General features: G+C 42.2%; 1 protein-coding gene across 2 annotated transcripts in view; it reads right to left on the bottom strand.

Annotated features, from left to right (window-relative positions):
• CUL1 (cullin 1) overlaps positions 1–21744 on the bottom strand; it is a 103937-nt gene that overhangs the window by 49582 nt on the left and 32611 nt on the right. For both annotated transcript variants that reach the window (XM_027075694.2, XM_053217928.1), the window contains exon 2: positions 18249–18549. In XM_027075694.2, the coding sequence (XP_026931495.1) occupies positions 18249–18388 (140 nt within the window). In that variant the 5' untranslated portion in view covers positions 18389–18549. The remainder of the gene's footprint in view (positions 1–18248; positions 18550–21744) is intronic.

The raw sequence follows: 21744 nt of genomic DNA on the forward strand, positions 1-21744 counted from the left end.
CCCCACCTTCAGTAGCAACCACTTTTTTTTTTTACATTTATTCATTTTTGAGAGAAAGAGAGAGACAGAGCACAAGCAGGGGAGGGGCAGTGAGAGAGAGAGAGAGAGAGAGAGAGAGAGAGAGAGAGAGAGAATCCAAAGCAGGCTCCAGGCTCCAAGCTGTCAGCACAGAGCCCGACGCAGGGCTCGAACTCAAGAGCTGTGAGATCATGACCTGAGCCAAAGTTGGACGCCCAACCGACTGAGCCACCCAGGCACCCCAATAGCAACCACTCTTTTATTTCTTTATTTTTTAAAGCAGGCTCCAGAGCCCAATGCAGGGCTTGAAGTCATGACACTGAAATCAAGAGACAAACACTTAGCCAACTGAGCCACCCAGGCATCCCTTTAACTTTTTTTTTTTAAGTAGCAACCACTCTTAATTTTTTTTCAATTTAAGAGGTGATTTGTCCAGGCGGATATGCACATGTCTTCAAATCACATGCCTATACTGTTCTTTGACCAATCGACCTTTGCGTAAGTTACTGAATTCCTGTTGACAGAAAATACGGTTCACTGCAAACCCCTACCTCCAATCTGACTTCATCCCAACACTTACATCACTGTGGAGGCTGTTTTAGTCGACATGGAAACTTTAAGTTATACTTAAACCATGGTTCTGTGATTGGTACCAGTGTATCTAACCACAATTTCTGGCAAAAAGTAACTAAACTAGAATAAATATAAAACCAACTGTCTGAAGCCACCAGAGAACAACAAAAAGAAGTTTATACTGAAGGGTAGCCTAGTCTCGGAAGGAGGGAATGGCACAATCCAATTTTGCTCATATAAAAAGAAACAAGAAAATGAGATCCACCCTCAAGAGAAGAGATAATCGAGAGACTAATCTGGAGAGAACCCAATGTTGGAATTAGGAGACAATGTACCTATATCTATACTCAAGGATATGAACGAAAACATGGTCATAATAAGTGAAAACTAACTGCGGTAAAAAATCATAACTATGAAGAAAAATTCTAGAAATGAATATTATCTAGAATAACTTATTTATTGGACGGGCTTGACAACAGAATGAGGAGATAAGACTTACACAGAGAGACCATCAAAAATGATCAATTCTGAAGAAGAGAGAAAGAAAAAGAAAATAAACTGCTGAAAACCAAAAGGGAGAAGAAATTCTTGAAAGCCAACTGGGAAAAGTTACTTGTAACATACCAAACAAGAATTAAAATTACCACTAAGTTTTCATTAACAAATACAAAGGCCAGAAGACAGAGTAGTAACATCTTTAAATGTTGAAGAGGGGGAAAGCCCATCAATCAAAAATTCTTTTTCCAGTGAAAATATTCTCCAAAAATAAAACTAAGGGACTTCACATAGTATACAGACTTGCATTTCAGACGGAAGGGAATTGATACTAGATGGAACCTTAGATCTTCAGAAAGAAATGAAAAACATTAGAAACAGTAAATATAAGTATCAAGATTATTATAAAGTAAATATAAAGTATAAAAGATTACTTTTCTTAATTCTTTAAAATACAGAGGATGGTTTAAACCAAAAACTTATAATACTGTCTGTGGGTTTAAAGCATATGTAGATGTATCATACAACAGGCTAGTGGGATAGTAAATGGAACTGTACAGTTGAAGGTTTCTACATTCCCCGTGAGGTCACATGATATGAACTCTAAGTACAGTTCACTCTCGAACAATGTGGGGGTTAAGGGTGCTGACCCTCCACGCGGTACAAAATCCACATATAACTTTTGACTCCCCCCAAACTGGACTATTATTAATCTACTGTTCACCAGAAGCCTTACCGACAACATAAACAGTTAATTAGCACACATTCTGTATGTTACATGTATTATATGCTGTGTTCTTACAATTCGTAAGGTAGAGAAAAGAAAATCATAAAGAGAAAATACATTTAAATACTGTACTTATTGAAAAAAATCTGGCGCTAAGTTGACCCACACAGTGCAAACTCCAGGGTCAACTCTAGGCAAAAAGGAAAAAGAAAAAAAGAACACTGTAATTAGAATAAGAATAAGAACACACACAACCTCAGATGAACACCTAAAAGGCCAACAGATACATTAAAATGCAATTGTAAACAATTCCAAATAATGCAAAAGAAGAGAGGAGAGTAGGAACAAAGAAATGTTTTAAAGAACAGAAAAAAAAAAGGTACATCTAAAAATCAACCTATTAATACTTCCAATAAATGTTAACAGATAGACTAAAACCTACAATCCAAAGACAAGGAAGACCGGAAGGGACAAATACGGGGAGGACTGTCTATGCTATTACAGATGACACAACAGAAGTGCAAAGACACAGATAGGTTGAAAGTGAACAGATGGGGAAAGATGATCACGCAAACTAAGCCGAAGAAGGCTAAAGAGACTGTAACAGTACTGGACAAAACAGACCAGAAGGAAATAATACCGGAGATCAGAGAGACATTTTGTACTAATTAGAGGGTCAATTTATTAAAAAGACCATCATGAATGTATATTCTTCTAACAGAGCTTCAAAATACACCAAACCAAATGTGGCGTAATCCTCCCGCCAAGGCAGATTTCCAGCTCCTAACGGGACATTACTGAGCAGGGGCTTGGGGAGAGAAGTGCACCCTCACCTCCCACAAGCCGACGCGATCCTGCTCCAGCACAACACCGTCTACACCTAATGAATCCATAGCCTTTTCTTTTTTTTTTTTTTTAAAGTTTTTATTTTGAGAGAGCGAGCGAGCGCGCGCAAACAAGAGAGGGGCAGAGAGGGAGGGAGACAAGAGGATCTGAATTGGGCTCTGGGCTGACAGCAGAGACCGATGCGGGGGTCGAACTCATGAACCGTGAGATCATGACCTGAGCCGAAACCGAGTCGGATGCTTAACTGACTGAGCCACCCAGGCGCCCCTCCATATCCTTTTCAACAGTCCACCGTATGCTCATCAAATAGGCTATTTTCTGGGCCATTAAAATGGCCCTTTCTACATTTTTAAAGACTGAAATCATACAGAGTGTTCTCTGACTAAAATGGAATTATATTAGAAATCAGGAACAATGAGCTACCCTGGAAAACCTCAACCATTTCTAACTAAACAACATTTCTATATAATGTAAGAGTCAAAAAAGAAATAACAAGGAAAATTGTAAGATGTTTTGAACTAAATCATAATGAAAACAAAACACACCAAAATTGGTGGAATAAAGGTAAAAATTCCTTTGAGAAATGTATACCTTCAAATACTTCTGTAAAAAAAGGTAGGAGGGCAGTATTACTAGGATGGCAATAGTCCGCACACTGATATACACGTCCAGTGCAACCCCAATCAGCATCCCAGCTGGTTTCTTTGTAGGAAGCGACAAGCGCCTTCTGATACTCATATGGAATTGCAAGGAACCCAAAACAGTCTTGAAAAAACAAAGTTGGAGTACTCATACTTCAAATATTTAAACAGTTCCTACACTGCACAAATCAAGACAGAGAGGTACTGGCAAAGGACAGACATATAGATCAGTGGAACAGAACTGAGAATCCAGAAATAAACCCAGGTGTCTGTGGACAATTGGTTTTCAACAAAAATGCCAAGACCATTCAAGGGGGGAAAATGAAAATGGCCTTTCAACAACTGGTGCTGGGACAATTCAGACAGCCACAGGCAAACGAATGAATTTTCAACCCTTACTCCTCACACCATACAAACTCAAAATGGGTCAAAGACCTAAATGTCTACCCTAAAACTATAAACCACTTACCAGAAAACAGAACGCTCAATCATGATCTTTGATGTGGCAAGGGATTCTTAAATGTAACAACAAAAAGTAACCAATGAAAAAAATCAATTGGACTTCAACATTTTTAAAACTTTTATATCAAAGAACAATCAAGATAATGAAAAGTCAACCCACAGAATAGGAGAAAATATTTACAAATCTGATAAAGTATTTGCGTGTAGTATTAAAAAACTTTAAAACTCAGTCAAAAGACAACCGAGTTAAAAAATGGGCAAAGAGAGGTGCCTGGGTGGCTTAGTTGGTTGTGTCCGACTCTTGATTTTGGCTCAGGTCATGATCCCAGGGTCGTGGGAATGAGGTCCACGAGGGGCTCTGGGCTGAGTGTGGAGACTACTTAACACTCTCTCTCTTTTTCTCTTTCTCCCTCTGCCCCTCATCCTTTCACAAGGGTGCGCTCTCTCTCATTAAAAAAAAAAAAAAAGGCAAAGGATGTTAACTGACATTTCTCTAAGCAAGGTAGACACATCATTAGTCATCAGGGAAACGTAAATCAAAACCACAATGAGTAAACTTCATGTCCATCAGGATGATGGCTAGAATAAAAAAAAATAATAGTACCAAGTGTTGGTCAGGATGTGAAGAAACTGGAAGGCTCACACACAGCTGGTGGGAAAGTAGAATGATATGGCCACTTTGGAAAATAGTTATGCAAACAGTTAACCATACAGCTACCATTTGACCCCCAAATTCCACTTTGGTTATCTACCCAAGAGCATGAAAATGTACGTCTATATAAAAACCTGTTCACGGATGTTTAAAGCAGCACTATTCGTAACAGCAAAGAGGCAGAAATAACCCAAATGTCCATCAATTGATGGATGGATACACAAAATGTGATAAACCCAGTCAGTGGGTTATTATATGGGGCCATAAAAATGAACAAAATATTGATATATGCTACAATATGGATGAAGTTTGAAAACATTATGGTAAATGGAAGATGCTAGTCACAGAAGGCATGTATTATTAGTCTACTCAGGCTGCTAAAACAATGCCATAGACTGGGTGGCTTAAACAACAGATATTTATTTTCTCACTGTTCTGGAGGCTATAAGTCCAAGATCAAGGTGCCATCAGGGTTGGCTCCTGGTGAGAGCTCTCTTCCGGCTTGCAGACGGCTGCCCCATCCCTGTATGCTCACATGGCCTTTCCTCTGTTCCTACTTGGGGTTGGGGAGGAGACCGCATTCTCTGGGGTCTCTTCCTCTTGAGGACATCACCCCTACAGGCTTAGGGCCCCACCATATGATCTCATTTAACCTTAATTATTCCCCCAAAGGCCCAAACTTCAAATACTATAAAACTGAGGGCTAGGGCTTCAACATATGAATTTGGGGAGCACACAATCCTGCCCATAAAACCACATACTATATGATCACATCTATCTGAAATGTTCAGAATAGACAAATCTATGGAGACAGATTTAGAGACAGAAAGATTAGTGGAGGTGAAGAGAGTAAAGGGATGGTAGCTAAAGGGTACAGGGTTTTTGAGGTAATGACAATGGTTCAAAAATTTTCTGTAGTGATGGTTGAGCACATCTGAATATATTAAAAATCACTGAAAAACTAATTAAACAGATGAATTCTAAGGCTGATGAATGGCATCTCAATAAAATCATTACTAAAAAATTCAATACAATCCCAATTTTAATTCCAGCAATTTTTAGAGAAGAAATTGACAAGCTAAATATGGACCTAACAATAAGTGGGGGGGGGGGGGGGGGGGGGGGGCGGAAACAAAGTTGGGAAGACTTATACTACCTGACTTCTAAGAGTTTTCATAATGCGACAGTAATCAAAAACAAAAATGCAAACAGCAATTAATATCCTACATGAACACAGATGCAAAAATATTTCACAAAACAAATCAATAATGTATCATTCCTTTAGGATGGATACAGAGATCAATGAAACAATATTCTAGAAATAGAACCATACCTATATTATCATTTAATTTTAACAAAGGCATCAAAGCAATCTATGGGGACAAGTCTTTACAACAAACAATGCAGAAATAAAAATGGATGTCCATACAGTGGAAAAACTAACCTCAAGCCTACCTCACACCATATACAAAAGTTATATGGATGGATCAGAGGCCTATATGTAAAAGCCCAAACCATGAATTTTTGAGAAAAACACATTATCTTTATCGTCTAGGGGAAAGGATTCTTAAAGGTCACAGAAGGCAGGAACTGTAAAAGAAAATTAAATTAGGTTTCCTCAAAATAAAATAGACCTAGTCATTCAAAGACACCATTCAGAAAAGGAGTAGCAAGCATTGGACTGGGAGAAAATATTAGCAAAACCTATGCGACCAAACACTGGTGCCCTAAATACATAGAGAACTCCTACGACTCAATAATAAAAGACTTGGACATTGTACGGGGGAAAAGGATGTTAAATTACGTTCATCTTCCTTAACTGTGCCTCTGTGAAGGACAGCTTAGGGCTTTGCACATGGGTAATTTCAAGTTGGATTTTACTCATCGTATCCATGGTCTTAATTCTTGCAACAATCACAATGGCTCCCTGGTCTTCTAGCTCTGATACACACTGGCTGCTCTCTAGACCAATCGGACAATACTAATCCTGGAACTTTACCCTGCTCCCTTAAATCTAATCCATGGGTTCGTGGAGATCTCATAATTCTCTGCGCACAGAAATTTCATAATTTTTCCCCTAGTATCAATCTTCTCATTATTTTGGGCACTAGAGATATAGCATCTTCAATTCTGAGAAATGATTTTATATTCTCTTTACAGAAAGATACCGTAAGTTTAAAAAAAATCTCCTCTGCTTTTCTCCAGAATTCCTAACGGTCAGATATTAGGCCTCCTGGGTTAGTTCTCAGGCACCAAAGCTTTGTGCCCTTTCACTCTTCACTTTCGCCTATTCTCCTAGCTCTGTTACTTTCCTTAAAATCAGAGTTCTCATTTGAAATAAGGGTTCTTTTTTCATAGCATCCCGTTCCTACTCTACTACTGTAGTAAGAATCTCTTATATCTGATGATGCTGACTTTCAAAACATTTTCTTCTGTTGCCGGTATTAACAGTTTCTCCTATCCCTTTTCATTCTATGGTTGTTTATTCTGTTCTTTCAAAACACAGGTATTCATGCTTATACTCGTAACGATAAGGAACTGCAATGCCAGCCGGAAACACCACTGGCCTGAGAGAGACTGGAGGGCCACAGCACGTGAGGCGGCCACTTCGCTGCTGCCGCCGCCTCGCATGGCGATAAATGGATGTGCCCTTCAGGGCCGTTCATTCTTCCTGAGAGCTATTCGGTCTCCAGCATCACCACCAGTGTTTTGCAACGGAATTGGGGACCAATCATTCTAAATGCTAACTTTCTGTCATAGCCAGTGCTCATAGTTCCTACTTATGCCAACGTCCAAGCCTCCTGCCCTGAATTTCTGACACAGTCTCCTTCAATGTGTTCGAAGTACACACAAGAGTTCTGCCTGGGACACAGGATATGCTCTTGGCCGCCAAATGATCTGTACTTGGGAGTAGAGGGGATGATGGGCTGTTAATTTTACAGATTTTGAATCTATTCATCATCTCCCAGGCACCGCCCCATCTCACACTACCTTCTGCCAAACTGGAGGCTTCAGATCCCGAGCCTCTCCAGTCCTGCAGGAACAGTGGCTTTCCTGCTGCAGCACCTCTCACCACCCTCTAAACCAGGGCTTCCTATATTCTGGTAATCAGTTACCCCGCCTCCATATGCCTTCCATCTTCCAAAAAAAAAAAAAAAAAAAATTTTTTTTCAAGTTTTTATTTTCATTCCAGTTAGTTAACATACAGTATAATATTAGTTTCAGGTGTAGAACTTAGTGATTCATTGCTCACATACAACACCCAGTGCTCATTATTAACAAGTGCCGCCTTTCTATTCCAGAACACCTACGGTGTTTATTCTCTTCCATTCTTCGTCTTCACTGATTTTAAAATTCTTTTACTACCGTTTTAGTGATGTCGCAAAGGGGAAAGTCAAAACGTAATTTTCATCTTTAACCAGAAGCCCAGAAACTGGCGCTTTTGTTTTCTGTTTCTATTGCCACTACCCCAGTTCAGAACTTACACGACACCTGTGTGGAATACTACTACTCAGACCAAGTTGGTCTCTGGTTGTCTTTGACTTCTTCCTGTTTTAATCCCATTTGGTTTTGAGATTAATCCTATTTCTAGATTAATCCTCCTAAAATCTGTTTACATCAAGTCATTCATTCTCAAGTCACATATCCAATCTCTACGAACCTACACTTTCAAAACAAAACAAAAACAAGGAAACAAGTGCAAACTCACTTACCTGGTTTTCAAGGTTCACCAAAATGGGGCACCATCCTTTATCCAAGCAATTAAATCAACCAATTCGTCTGGTTATTTTTGTGCCATTCAAGCTGGCCAACGCCGTGTCCAATGCCACGTTCGCCAGCAGTGCTACTCCCACTTTCTCATTCATCCTTCTCTCTCCAGCCAAATTCACCAAGATTCTCATTCGTTGTTTTCTGCGCATCCATAGCCATTCTTTGAAGTCCATCTCAATAGCCCTGGTTCATGAACATTTCTAACCTTGCCAGGGTCAAATTCTTTCTCCCTCCTCCGGTATCATCCTGTGCAATATTTCCTGTCTGCACTACCACCAAAATATCCCATCATAAATATTCCATCACACACACACCCCCACATGCACCTACACATCCACCATTTCATTAGGCATTTGACATAACTTATAAGAATACGTGAAACAGACGGGTGGGGGATGGGCTAGATGGATGATGGTATTAAGGAGGGCACTCATGATGAGCACTGGGTGTTGTATCTAAGTGATGAATCACTGAATTCTACTCCTGAAATCAATGCTTCACTGTATATTAACTAATCTGAATCTAAAACAACAACAACAACAAAACCCCTGCAACATAACAGTACAAAACAGGCCAGAATAAACATCTACAAGAACAGGAAAATAAAACAGGGTACAAAAATTATAATGTCTATGCCAGAATCCTAAAATCTACCTAAACAAATATGAATTACAAAAAAAAAAAAAATACATTACACATTTGGAGGGCTATCTGCCAGAAGTAATTTTGATTTCAGAGTATTTATCTCCAGCATTTCTAATAGCATTCGAGTAACTGACTGTTGAGTCAATTCCTAATTCTGACTAAAGTGCAAATATTATCAAAGTAATCAAGGAAAATAAATTTTAACAAAGATGCTTGTTTTCAGATGACACAACGACAATCACAAGAGGTGAGCTACAAGCTAAGCCTGGTATGAGGTCAAGAGACCATCTCTGTTCACTCACAGGGATGTTTTAGAGCAAATTCTCTGTAAGGATCAACCACCAGGGTACCACGTGCATAAAAACCAAACCCTACAGATTACTTGTTTACTTGCAATTGAGAATTTGTGTTAAAGGTTATTTTTAAGTTAATATAAACATCCATTTTCTCCGCACAAGTATGTGTGTGCACGTGTGTGTGCAGGTATCACACAGAGAGATGTGAACGAGACAGAGCCCAAACTGTAGGGACCGCTGGTATGGCCAAGACTCCGATGGAAGACGGAAGGAAAGGAAGTACTGCTCACTGTGTGCCTTTTTGGCCTGCTAAATTTTACAACAGGATTATTGATCTGAAAAACAAAAATTCCATTTTAAAAAGCCCCCAAATAGACCTACTCTTGGGTTCATGTAGTTTTTCCTACAGGTAGTTGTAAAGTGAGTGGCTGTGTCCGACCGTGGAAGAGTTCAGCCGAAAGCCCAGCTATTCCTCATGAAAAATGCTGGTCCAGGGAACCCCTACTTGCTGTTTTTGCGAAGAGGAAACAGACATGAAGCTTATATGGGAGATAATAACAGGTGTATGCTTTTGAGGGAGTAGTGAACCACCTCTCACAAAAAAATGACACCAATCGTGCTTTGAATCCAGGCCGAGTCCTCAGAAAGGCAAGAAATCAGAGCCGACCCATCTGGACAGACTTCACACAGCTTTGACAACACACAAGCTTCAGTTTGTATTTTTTTACTCTTAGCTTTCAATCAACTGCACTATGTGGGGAAATGTTATCGGAAAAGGAAAAAGATTCTTAGTGTGTATCAGAAGCTGCTAGAGAGAAATCATCTATCCAGGGGAACTAGTCCTTCCTTGAATCAGCCTCGAGTCAGATGTGAGGACAGGCATCCCCAGATTATTTCGAGTACATTATGTGAAAGGGAGAATAATCCACGTCTAAAGAAAGACTCTGAAACGGATGCATTCCTGAATTACTGAGTGTGGTTTTTCTGTGCTGTGGGGAAACCGCAGCCCTCCGGCTTCCAGATGCTTTCTCTCCGCACGAAGTGAGGCTCCTTCTACTACTCTGCTTACAGAGACCACACTTACCACCCGCCGTTCCAACACATGCAGAACTGCGTGTTAATAAATCATTTACTTTAGACGAAGAGTAGAAAAACAAAACAGGACTAATGTTTACAAGAAAATGCGTCACATCTAAAATTATCTTTAAAGCAAAAATAATTAAAATAGAATTTGAGGATTAAATATAGGAATTAAGAGGAAACCATCCAGAGGTAAAAATAAACTAGAAGCCTAAAAAGTAATAAAACAGAATTGAAGCTTCATTCAATAGTCAATGGGTTAGTTGTTTGACACTAAGGCAGCCAGAGTCTAACAAACCCACATATTTGCCTTTTAAAACTTTGGAGAGTCTTTTCAAAAAGCTCCCTGGGGTTTCTTTGGCAACACAGCCAGCGGCAGAAAGCGGAAGGGGATCCAAGCGGACACAGGGCCTCCTGCTCAGAGGTCTGTCCAAGCCTCGCGGCCACGGCAGGCTGGAAAGGGGTCGGTGGGGTGGCGGCTTGCGTTAAGGAGCCAAGCCTGGTGCTGCCTCCAAAATGGGCCAAGTCACTCTCTGTCACCCCACAACCGTTCAACCATTTCCGAGGTATACTTCTGCGTGACTGGTGGGGACAAGTCACGGAAAGGGGTCACATCAGATACAAAGGGCCAAGTCACACACGCGCACATTTCTGTAGATGTTTGCAGAGCACCTTCCCCACAGCGGGGGCCGCAAGGGACGGCTCGGTTCATCTCCCGCTGACACGTCCCGCCGGAAGACAGGGGGGTTACTGCCAGCGCTTAAGGGAGAGGAGGGGGACTCCGGTGACCGTCACCCCCAGCACCACGCCTCTGACGTAAACACATCTGGGGAATCGCTCCGCGACTGAGTTACCACCAAGCGCAAACCATTTTCATCTTCTAATGGAAAAGTCAATTCAATTAAAGAAGCAAACCTAAACAGAACTATTTCCTACCACCGCTTCTTACCCAACGGGAACTTACAGTGGAATCTTGAACAGCTAGCTTGTATTATAATCATCTGGAAAGGCTACACTGAAAGTTGCATTAAAAATTCTATCTATCTTCACATGTCAACAAACGTGCCGGGACAACTGGCAGGAGCAGCAAATCCACCTCCCACTTGGCACAGCTGGTCTGTAAAGTTAGGAAAGAATCGAGCCGTCGCTGGGCCACTGTCGGTACGGTTCCGAAAAGGATGTTCCGCATAAAGCAAATGCACATCCACAGCCTATCTCAAAAGCCAAGTCTGCCTGCAACTGATAGTGATTAACTATAAAATTTGTTTGAAAATGCTCAAAGCAGTCTAAATACGTACACCAGGATTCACATTTAGAAGGAAAAGAACCTGAACATAGCACATTTGTACAACTAATTACAAAATATCACTTCTAGAGGCAATGATGCAATATCATTTCTTGGGTTCTCCCTCAAAGATAAATATAGTTTCTCAATCCTAAAAATTATTATTTTTTTTGAGACAGAGCTAGTGAGTGAATACAGGGGAGGAGAGAGAGGGAGAGAGGGAGAGAGGGAGAGAGGGAGAGAGGGAGAGAGGGAGAGGGAGAGAGGGAGAGGGAGAGAGGGAGAGGGAGAGATAAAGATAACCTTAAGCGGGCTCCACGCCTACCATGGAGCCAGAGGAGGGGTTCAATCCCACAACCGTGAGATCATGACCACAGCCAAAATCAAGAGTCAGATGCTTCACCAACTAAACCACCCACGCACCCCCTACAAACTATTTTAAAAGTATTAGGTCAGTGGTGAAAGGCAGAGTTTTGCAAGTAAGTGTAACTAGGACTTATATTTGCATAATGAAAACAAATAACTAATAAATGGTATTTTAATATGCATGTTCTACACTGAAAATCTAGAAAGCACAGAAGATCATTTAAAAATGTACCATCTAGGGACGCCCGGGTGGCTCAGTCAGTTGAGTGTCTGACTCTTGATTTCAGCTCAGGTCACGATCCCAGGGTTGTGGGATCGAGCCCCGCGGAGTGTGAGGCCTGTGTGAGATTCCCTCTCTCCCTCTGCCCCTCTGCCCAGCTCACGTGTGTGCTCTCTCACTCTCTCCAGAGTAAATTAAAAAAAAGAAATTAGCATCTATTAAAAAAAAAATACCAGTGATAAGCCCCATACCTCTGGAGAGCTACCTTCAATATGGGGCGATGTGGTTTTTCACAAGCAGAGAGGATGCACTGAGGGTTCACAGAACACGTACCACTTTGCATCCGGCTTCTCCCTTGTTACAGACATTATTACATGTCCAAGAATATCCTGCAGTGTATCTCTATTGGCTGTTTATAACCTTTAAATACCATTTCATCTTTAGTGATGAAGACTGAGGTTGGTTTCCACGGTTTCCTATTACTAAAATATTCTGAATAGCCTTGTACGTACAATTTGAATACCACGACTTCCTTAGAACAGAGTTAAAAGTTAAAAAGCCAAAACACTGTCTTTATATTTCTAAATGTCTCCCCAGAAAGATCACAGCAAACTAACGTTTCCATCTGACGACAGGAACTTCACCTCCCTCTGTAGTCTGCCAAACACTGGTTACAATCACTTCTTTTTTTTTTTTTTTTTCGTTTATTTATTTTTGGGACAGAGAGAGACAGAGCATGAACGGGGGAGGGGCAGAGAGAAAGGGAGACACAGAATCGGAAACAGGCTCCAGGCTCTGAGCCATCAGCCCAGAGCCCGACGCGGGGCTCGAACTCACGGAGCGCGAGATCATGACCTGGCTGAAGTCGGATGCTTAACCGACTACGCCACCCAGGCGCCCCTACAATCACTTCTTTTAAAACGGTTTTCAGTTTTGGTGTAAAAAATTTAATTCTTCATTTCTGTAACAATTATAAGTTGTAACATTTTCTCATACGCCTACAGACCATTTGCATTTCTTCTATGAATCAGTTATGTCCTTTAGAACCTCACTCTAAAAGTCTGGATAAATACATAGGAGAATGGTAGCTACATTTGGAAAAACTGTAAAATACCTTTATGTTTAGGTTTATCTGATGTTAGCCACATTCATTAGGTGAGCCAAACATATCCATGTGAGACTATTAAAAAAAAAAAAAGTACAAGACGAAAACATCCAAATGCATTCGTTGGGCTGGATGGTTATTTCAAAGAAGACACGGGTCATCATGAATCTGTTGTGAAAGAATTTGTTATTCTTTTGGTTTGATCAGCTTTTCTAGGAGATTCTGAGTTTTCTCTAAAGGTAAGAGGGAATCTGGCAGCAGGTAGGTTGAGCTACTGGAATATTCCCCACGGTTCCTAGGAAGAGCTGGCCAGGGCCAGAGCATGTCAGCCTGATGAGTGACAGCAGCAGCTGGGACATGACCACGCAGCTGGCAGGCACCGGCCGCGGTAGGACCAGCACGTCCTGGCACGTTGCCTGTGAAGCATGCGCGGCCGAGGGCTCAGTAACTCTGGGTGCAAAAGTGCCCCCAGGCCCAGGGACCGTGAACTGTGTCACAGAACATCAGGACGGAGAGTAAATATGAATCCTGACTATGTCTGTTATCACTGCGAGGTGAACGGCCAAGACTTGGAAATAGGAACGGGATCCTGAGTGTACTGCTGGGGAAAAAGAAGACTTCGAAAAACAAACAAAAAACGAGGCTAACAAAACAGGATAAACTAATTCAGCTCACAGCACCAGCGTTGAGAACTTTTGTAGGCATAAGGAAACAATGAAAGACACCAACGCGGAGGTTTCTCTGGATCCCAGGGGAAGGCAAAACATGGTCTGCGGTGTATACTGACCAAGGGAAAAAAGGCCTGTGACCTGGAAAGGAGGGCAGGCAGATCTGGCGCCCAGCGAAACCAGAAACTTCTACCACACTCGACCAGATGGGCTGCTCTCAGTTACGCCACAAGGACCCTCCATCATCCTGCATTCTCACCATAAACGTTTGCTCCACTCATCAAGACCCACGCTTGCTCTGAGCGAAGCATGACACCTGAAGTGTCAATAAACCGACTAAGAAATTACATTACCTATTTCAATTTTTCAAAAAGAAAGAAGTCTACTATTATTTACCCACCTATTACATACCCACCAGCACAGAACGCACGCCTGTATTTTACTGGGAAAAAAAAAGTTGCTGTACTGACTTTTTAAAAAAACTTGACTTAAAAAAAAAAACAAAACATGTATTTTCAAGGTTTGTTTCTTTTTGAGAGAGACAAGAGTGTGAGTGGGGGATGGGCGGAGAGAGGGCGACACAGAATGGGAAGCAGGCTCCAGACTCTGAGCTGTCAGCACAGAGCCCTATGCGGGGCTCGAACCCATGAACTGCAAGATCATGATCTGAGATGCAGTTGGACACCCAACCGACTGAGCCACCCAGGCGCCCCAACAGTTGACTCTTGAACAAGAGGGTTGAAATGAACGGGTTTGCTTAAACGTGATTTGTTTTCGCTACATAAAGTAGTGTAAATGTATTTTCTCTTATGATTTTCTTAGTATTTTCTTTTCTCTAGCTTATTGTGAGAACACAGTAAACAATACATATGACATAAATGTGTGTTAATCGACTGTTTATGTTCTTAGTTGGGTTTCCACAGTTGAAAGTACTTGGCTATTAAATTTGGGGGAGGGGGGTCAAGCTATATGCGGCTTTTTCACTGCACAGGAGGTCAATGCCCCTAACTCCCGTGCTGTTCCAGGGTCGGCTGTATAGTATGTAAGACATCAAGGAAAGTTAGAAGCGGGGAGACAAAGACTGGACAGACAGACATGCCAGAAGGAGCAAGGGCTTGAGGCTCAAACTGTAGAAGAAAAATGAAGCCCCTGAGAGTAGCGGCTGGAAACAAAGGTGAGTGAACTAGATCTTTCTGACTGCAGATGCTCTGGGACTGTTTTCTTTCCAAAAACACCTTTCTCTTTCCTTTGCCATTTTGAGTTAAAAAGTCAAGAAAAATGTTTACACTGTATAATAAGGCTCTAAGAATATTTGTTTCACATTCAAAAGCAGGGTATTTTCTCTAGAAAGCAAGTCACATATGTTTCTCCAGAATAAACAAAGGGTAAAAATTGAGCCGTTAGCCCCCAGCCAGAGTTAGGAAGGAAAAGGATCCCTCTTTTCTCTCAACCAGCTTTTCCTCTCGCCTGATTCTAACCCATTCTCCGTCAGCAACTATCGCCAAGGATGCTCTGACCTTGCAGAGTGAACACTGGGTGCACAGTCTGCTCCCTCCTCCCAGGACCAAAAGCACCCGCTAACCTGAAACACAACCTGACAACCGCCAAGTGTCAGATGTCACTGTAAACCAGCCCGGAGGAGATTATTTTAAAAGGCGAGTCAGCAAGTGGTTAACACGGAGACCGAACACACACCCGAAGAGAAAACTTTACAAGAATCTGCAGTGACCCGCAAATGGAGGCGGGGCTAGCGCTGCCGTGGTGTCTCCAACAGCACCCGGTCTTAGGGGACCCTCAACGCAAGTGACCACATGCTCCGGAAAAGCGTGCGCAACGCCCCAAAGTTCTAGTTGTGACAATAACACCATCAATACTGCAAATACTTTGAGCAACAGGATTCACTCAGATACAGAATCTGAAGGTAGTTAGCGGATAAAGGCAGGTTTCTAGGGTCAGGCTACTGCGCATTTTAGTACCGCCATCATTTACTGTGGCTGCCGTATCAAGCAAGTTACATGAGCCTTTGGGGAAGTGGTTTCCGACACCAACAGAGGAGGGTCACTCCCACCAGCCCTCGGGGGCAATGCAGGCCTTGAGGAAGACGAAGATGCTTCCTGGCCCAAGGCCTGACACATAAGACTTCAACTGTAGCCATTATTTCATAAACACCTGAAGAATTAAAGTAAGATATTTTAGACTCAGTCGGCCTCTCCACTCGTAATAAATGTATAAAGCTGTTATGTTGTCAAACGCAACTGGGAGGAAAAGAATACTCAATTGAAGGGCAGAATTTCCGAAAAAATTTAAAAACTGCAGAACTACACATTCTAATTATTTACAGAATAAAAGAAGCCAGTAACTGCTGTCTCTACATTCTCAGAGTTCTGAGAGCATGGCATGGTCCTGGACAGAGGACCAATCTGATTTAGCCAAAAATCACATGTGAAGAAATTCCCCAGAGACAAATCAGCAATTAGACGTCTTTGGTCTCCACACAGGGGCTCCCTGGGCTTTCCGCACACCAGAAACCCAGCCAAGTGCCTTGTCTCGCCACTGAAATCACCACCTTCAGCCGTATTACTTACAAGATTAAACAAAAACAAAAAAGATCATAAAGGTCATACACCTAGGTAAGCCACAACCCTCGAGTGGAGGAACCTCCTCTCTTCTGTCAAAGATCCTATCCTCCTTAAAGGCTTTCTCTATGTCCTGTGACCCAGCAATCCACTCCCAGCTATCCACCCAAGATAACAATATTCACAACAGCATAGTTCAGTAAGAGCCAAAGGGTGGAATCAACCCAGGCGGCCCATCACTGATGAACGGATGAACAAAACGCGGTATGTGTCCCTGCGATCCAGCCGTCAGGAGGATGTGCGGACACGTGACACAAGGCTGAAGCCACAAACACTGTGCTAAGTGAAAAAAGCCGGTCTCAAAAAGCTAAACATTGCGTGATTCCACGTTTCTAAAATGTCCAGAACAGGCAAATGCACAGACAGAAAGTTGATTAGTGGTTGCCGGGGACCGAGGGGAGCGAGAATGACAGTGACTGCTCATGGGTACGGATCTTCTCTTGGCGGTGATGGAAATGTCCTAAAATGAGACCATGTTGGTGGCTGCACGGCCCTGGGAATATACTAAAAACCACTTAAAGAAGGGTGAATTTTACAGTATGGGATTATATCTCAAGTTGGTTTTTTAACAACGTAAATGTACACGCACATAGGAATATGCACACAACTATAATAACTTTTAAGTTAATTTTGAGTTAGACATGAAGCTTCATGTCTATTTAAAGTAATGCTAATTTGGGGGGACGATCCTAAAATGTTAGCATAGCTGAGGGTACACTGGAACATCACATAGCCAAGTTTGACAATTATGGATACATACTAAAAATCTAAGATTAAATCTCCACTGAACTAGCAACTTTAAACTACTAGAACCAGCAAAGCGGTAGCAATCTGCTGTCTAGGGAGTTAGCTTAAATTTCAATTTCTTATATTTGAATGGAATCAAGAAACTTACAAGTTAAAAAGTGTATCGTCAAGTACATACTAGAGAACAGGAGCTATGTCTTTTACACCCTCATGACCTTTGTGGCAGGCAGACAGTCCCTTGCACACACCACGGACCACATAACGAGCGAATGAGATACTTTAATACCGTATTTGTAAAACAAGGTATGACTGTCAAGCTTTTTGCTCTATGTGGTAACCCTTTAGATAAGGGTCAGCGAACTGTTCCCATAAAGGGCGAGACAGCAGATATTTCTGGCTTTGTGGGCCAGACTGCTTTTATTTTTTCTTTTAACGTTTATTTATTTTTTTAGAGAGTGAGCGTGGGGCAGAGAGAGGAAAACAGGATCCGAAGCAGGCCCCGCACTGTCAGCGCAGAGGCCAGTGCGGGCCTTGAACCACGTCCTGAGCCACGGAGGACCAGACCATTTCTGATGCAAGCACCCTGCTCAGGCCCTGAAACACAAAGGCAACCGCAGACAACACAGAAACCAGCGCTCCCCTGCTTTCACTGGCGCGGTCCGATGGAACTTTCCACAGCGACGGAAGTAGTGTGCCATCTCTCAAGCACCTAAAGTACAGATACCGTGACTTAGGAACTGTTCATTTTAGTGACTGCCAATGTAAACAGCCACACGTAGTCAGTAACGACTGCACTGCACAGCACTGCTTTGGACTAACCAACTAGCCAATTTTACCTCTGGTCAAAAGACTTAGAGTGTGAGTTAATTTTTAAAGCTAAAAAAGGACTCTGAGTATATCACAGGGTGAAAATGGAAAGAGAAAACACGATGTAAAATTTCTAACCATTCACAGATCATACTAGTAAATAACTGAACTTCTAAGCAAATTAATCTCAGCTCAAGCAGTAGGATACGTGTAGAGCTCCATGTATCTGGATTTCGCCATACTTTGTCTGGTATATACTTGCTGGATTCCAGCACGGAGGTCGTCCCAGATCTGGTCAAGGCCAATCTGCTTCAGTCCATGGGGATTCTGACTCCTGTTTGATGACATCGTGAGCGATATTCTTAGGTCGTCCAGTGCAGCAATCCAAACTCAAGGTACAGCTAATTCTCCATCAGATGAAAATATACAGTATCATTCCAAATTTATTCACAGCAGCTCAGAAAGGATGTCCTTTATATGTAGAGAATGAAATCTCATTGCAGGCAAACCTGAGGAAGAAATAAAGCCAATTAATTCTTTCTCGACATCCTGGGGTGGGTAATGGGGTGCCTGCCACGCGCACAGAAATATTCAGTCTGTGGGCATTAGTGGGCACCACTCTAATCTAGAGAATATTTCTCTTTCTCTGTGGAAACAAACTCATGTTAGATGGTCTAACGTACAGAGATAAGCTTACTTATCAGGGATTTAGGTCGGAATCCTATGAACTCACAAGAAAAGTGTTCACAAGAAAAGCCGGGTGAAACTGCAGAAGCACAGCTAACACTGTTGCTCTTTTTTGCCTCCTGAAGGTATCAAAACTTAAACTTAATCACTTGGCCTACATAACAACTAGAAAGATAAACTCAAAGGAAAAAAGGCAAAGCTAACTCCCAGAAAGCGAAACACAAACACCTAAAAAGTAGGAAAAACCGACCGCACTAGTTACCTGTGAATTCTAACAGTTTTTCACTTAGCACTTTGCAGGAATGCAGATGTTGGGGAGGTTGAAGGTGCAGGGAAACGGTCACTCCCCCTTTTAGAAGGGAATTTGGCAGGAATCATCAAAATTTAAAATGTCCCCTAAATTCAGTGGCCGGGGTCTGAAGCTCGGCTCCATACCTACTAGGTATGAGGTCTTCGGCAAGGTACTTCACTTCTCAGCCTCGATTTCTTAATCCTCAAAAGGGGGGGCAGATCATTTTTCTCAGACAGTTACTGTGAAGTCTAAATAAGATAATGCCTCTGTTATTTACTACCTTATCGATATTTAACACACAGTCAACGCTTCACAATTAATAGTGGCTATTATTTCCAAGTGTATAAGGCTCCTGCAAAATAGAATTTAATGCTTCAGGATTTCAGATCCATAGATAAAGGGCCGGAGGTATTCCATAGCCTAGTAACTCAGTACTTCTCAATACGTAATACTACAGTCACACCTTAAGGATCATCTACGTACATCACACTGAAATGTGGAGGTTTTTAAACAAGTACTTCTGTTGTCAAATTAAGAAACACTGAATTATTTGAATGGCTCCATACAATAAATGTTGGAGGTAAATGATGTCTGGAGCAGTAAGAATGGGTTGTCAAAGCTTGCCAGTGCAAATTTGAGTTCAGCAAGTAATTCGGTACATTCTCCATCTTCCATGGCATTAGCGCTCCCTGTAGGCTAAGGCACATTTGAGGAGAATGTAGTTCATACTTGTGGATCAAGTCCGAAAACCAAATCATCTCTAATATTTATTTAGCTGTTACGGAGGCTTCACGCCCAGTGTGGAGCCCAACGCGGGGCTTGAACTCACGACCCTGAGATCAAGACCTGAGCCAAGATCAAGAGTCAGACGCTTAACCAACTGACGCACCCAGGCACCCCTCTACTAATTATAATCTAAGCTTTGGGACCTACTATTTTATGAAGCCACACTACCACTCTTGATCCTGCAAGTATTCTACAGCATACGCTCAAAGAAGTATGCTCAAATGTAGAACATAAACATACCTGACAGAAGAATTCCCTCAAGTTTTAGGGAAACCAACCACCCAGCAGCCACTTCGCAAATGCTCCCAGAATCTATGTTCCATATGCCTTTCCTTCCATCTCCCTTGGGAGGATCATACCCACCAACACCCCACTTGACAGGGTGTTTGGACCCGTAGTACTGCCTGGTGGCGCGACCTATTTAAACCCGCACTCCTTGTGTTCCACCCGGGGGAAATCATCACTTCAACTCCCCGGACTCACACACACACTTCAGTTAATTCTAACTTAGATAAGCCTTCTCAGACCCATCTAGATGCTCTTTTACTCCTCTTTCTTCCCGTTTAATTCCTAGCAGCAACCGGGAAAAATGTTCCACTCTTTCCATTTTCACCTTTTCCTCACCGTATCACTTCCACTGGGCCGCATAAAAGTACCTTCAAGTTCAACGGGTTACTACGGGGACGTGTCCCAACCTCCTTCCTTCAAACCCCCACCTGCCAGTGACTCATGAAGTGTATCTCCAACCCAGACTGCTTCTCTCGAGTCCAGGCCCATCTACACATCTCAGTGCCCAGTTCACACCCCCTCCTAGACCTCGCACACCCAGCAGGCGTACAGCTGAATGCAGGAGCTGCCCCCAGATCCCCCGTTCACCGGTGCCGCCCATCTCAGTGAGCGCCAGAAACCTGGGATAATTCGAATGCCTCGTTCCTGTTCTTTCACATCTGAGTGCTACTGATTTTAACCTTCGAGGTCACGTCATATCCACTCACTACTACCTCTGTTTCCTTCCCCAGCGGTCACTGTCGTCATCGTCGTCGTCATCATCATCACTGCTGCCGCTCCCCAGGCTGCTTGTGCCTGGAAAGCTCCTGTGCTCCCTCGCCCACGTCCAGCCAGGTGACACTCACTAGAAGTCCCAGACCGGTGAGGTGCGCCCACCTCGTGGGACTTTCCCTTCTGAACTCTCATTCCTGGTAATCCCAGGCCTGTGTCTCTCCCTTCTTTGCAGAGAAGGATTCATGGCACAGAGACCATCTCTTTTGCTGAGAACCTAGTTCGGAGCCTGGCACACAGATCAATGTTGTATATGAATAAATGAAATAGCAAATTGGGGAACTGAAAAGCTGTATGTTTTTAAAGGATTTAGAAATAATGAAGTATCACCATTATAAAGCATCTGAACTTACCCTCAAACCCCCACTTAGAATCTCCATTAAATTCTATCTTGTTTCTTCACTTTTTCCTTCAAACACTAGATTTTAGGCTGAAATTTTTCTTACTGATTCATTTACTAATGTTGTTATTCTGGTCACTACAAACGTATACATATTTTAACACAGTGTTTAAACAGAGTTGTAAGACGCCCAGGAGTTCAGTGATCAGTAATATTTTACTGAACAAATATTTAGTACGAAACTACCATGTGCCAGGCACTATTGTAGGCACTGTCTTATGTACTCTTAATAATAGTAAATCTAAACAGACACAACGCTACTGCTGTGGAATAAAGCACCTAAGAAGCTAACCCATTAACTTTTGGTATGTGACACACTTGTAAAGTGGAAAATTTATGTACTACGCATTTGTGTACCAAAAATATTTGCTCATAAGAACCAATTACAGTAGATTGGAGGTTAACTTTAAAGATAGTTAGTTCTGGCCCTCCCTTTTACGGAAGCAATCAAACCTAACCAATGTTACAACGCTAGAAAGT

Source organism: Acinonyx jubatus, chromosome A2, assembly GCF_027475565.1.
Source record: "Acinonyx jubatus isolate Ajub_Pintada_27869175 chromosome A2, VMU_Ajub_asm_v1.0, whole genome shotgun sequence".
NCBI classification, from domain to species: Eukaryota; Metazoa; Chordata; class Mammalia; order Carnivora; family Felidae; genus Acinonyx; species Acinonyx jubatus.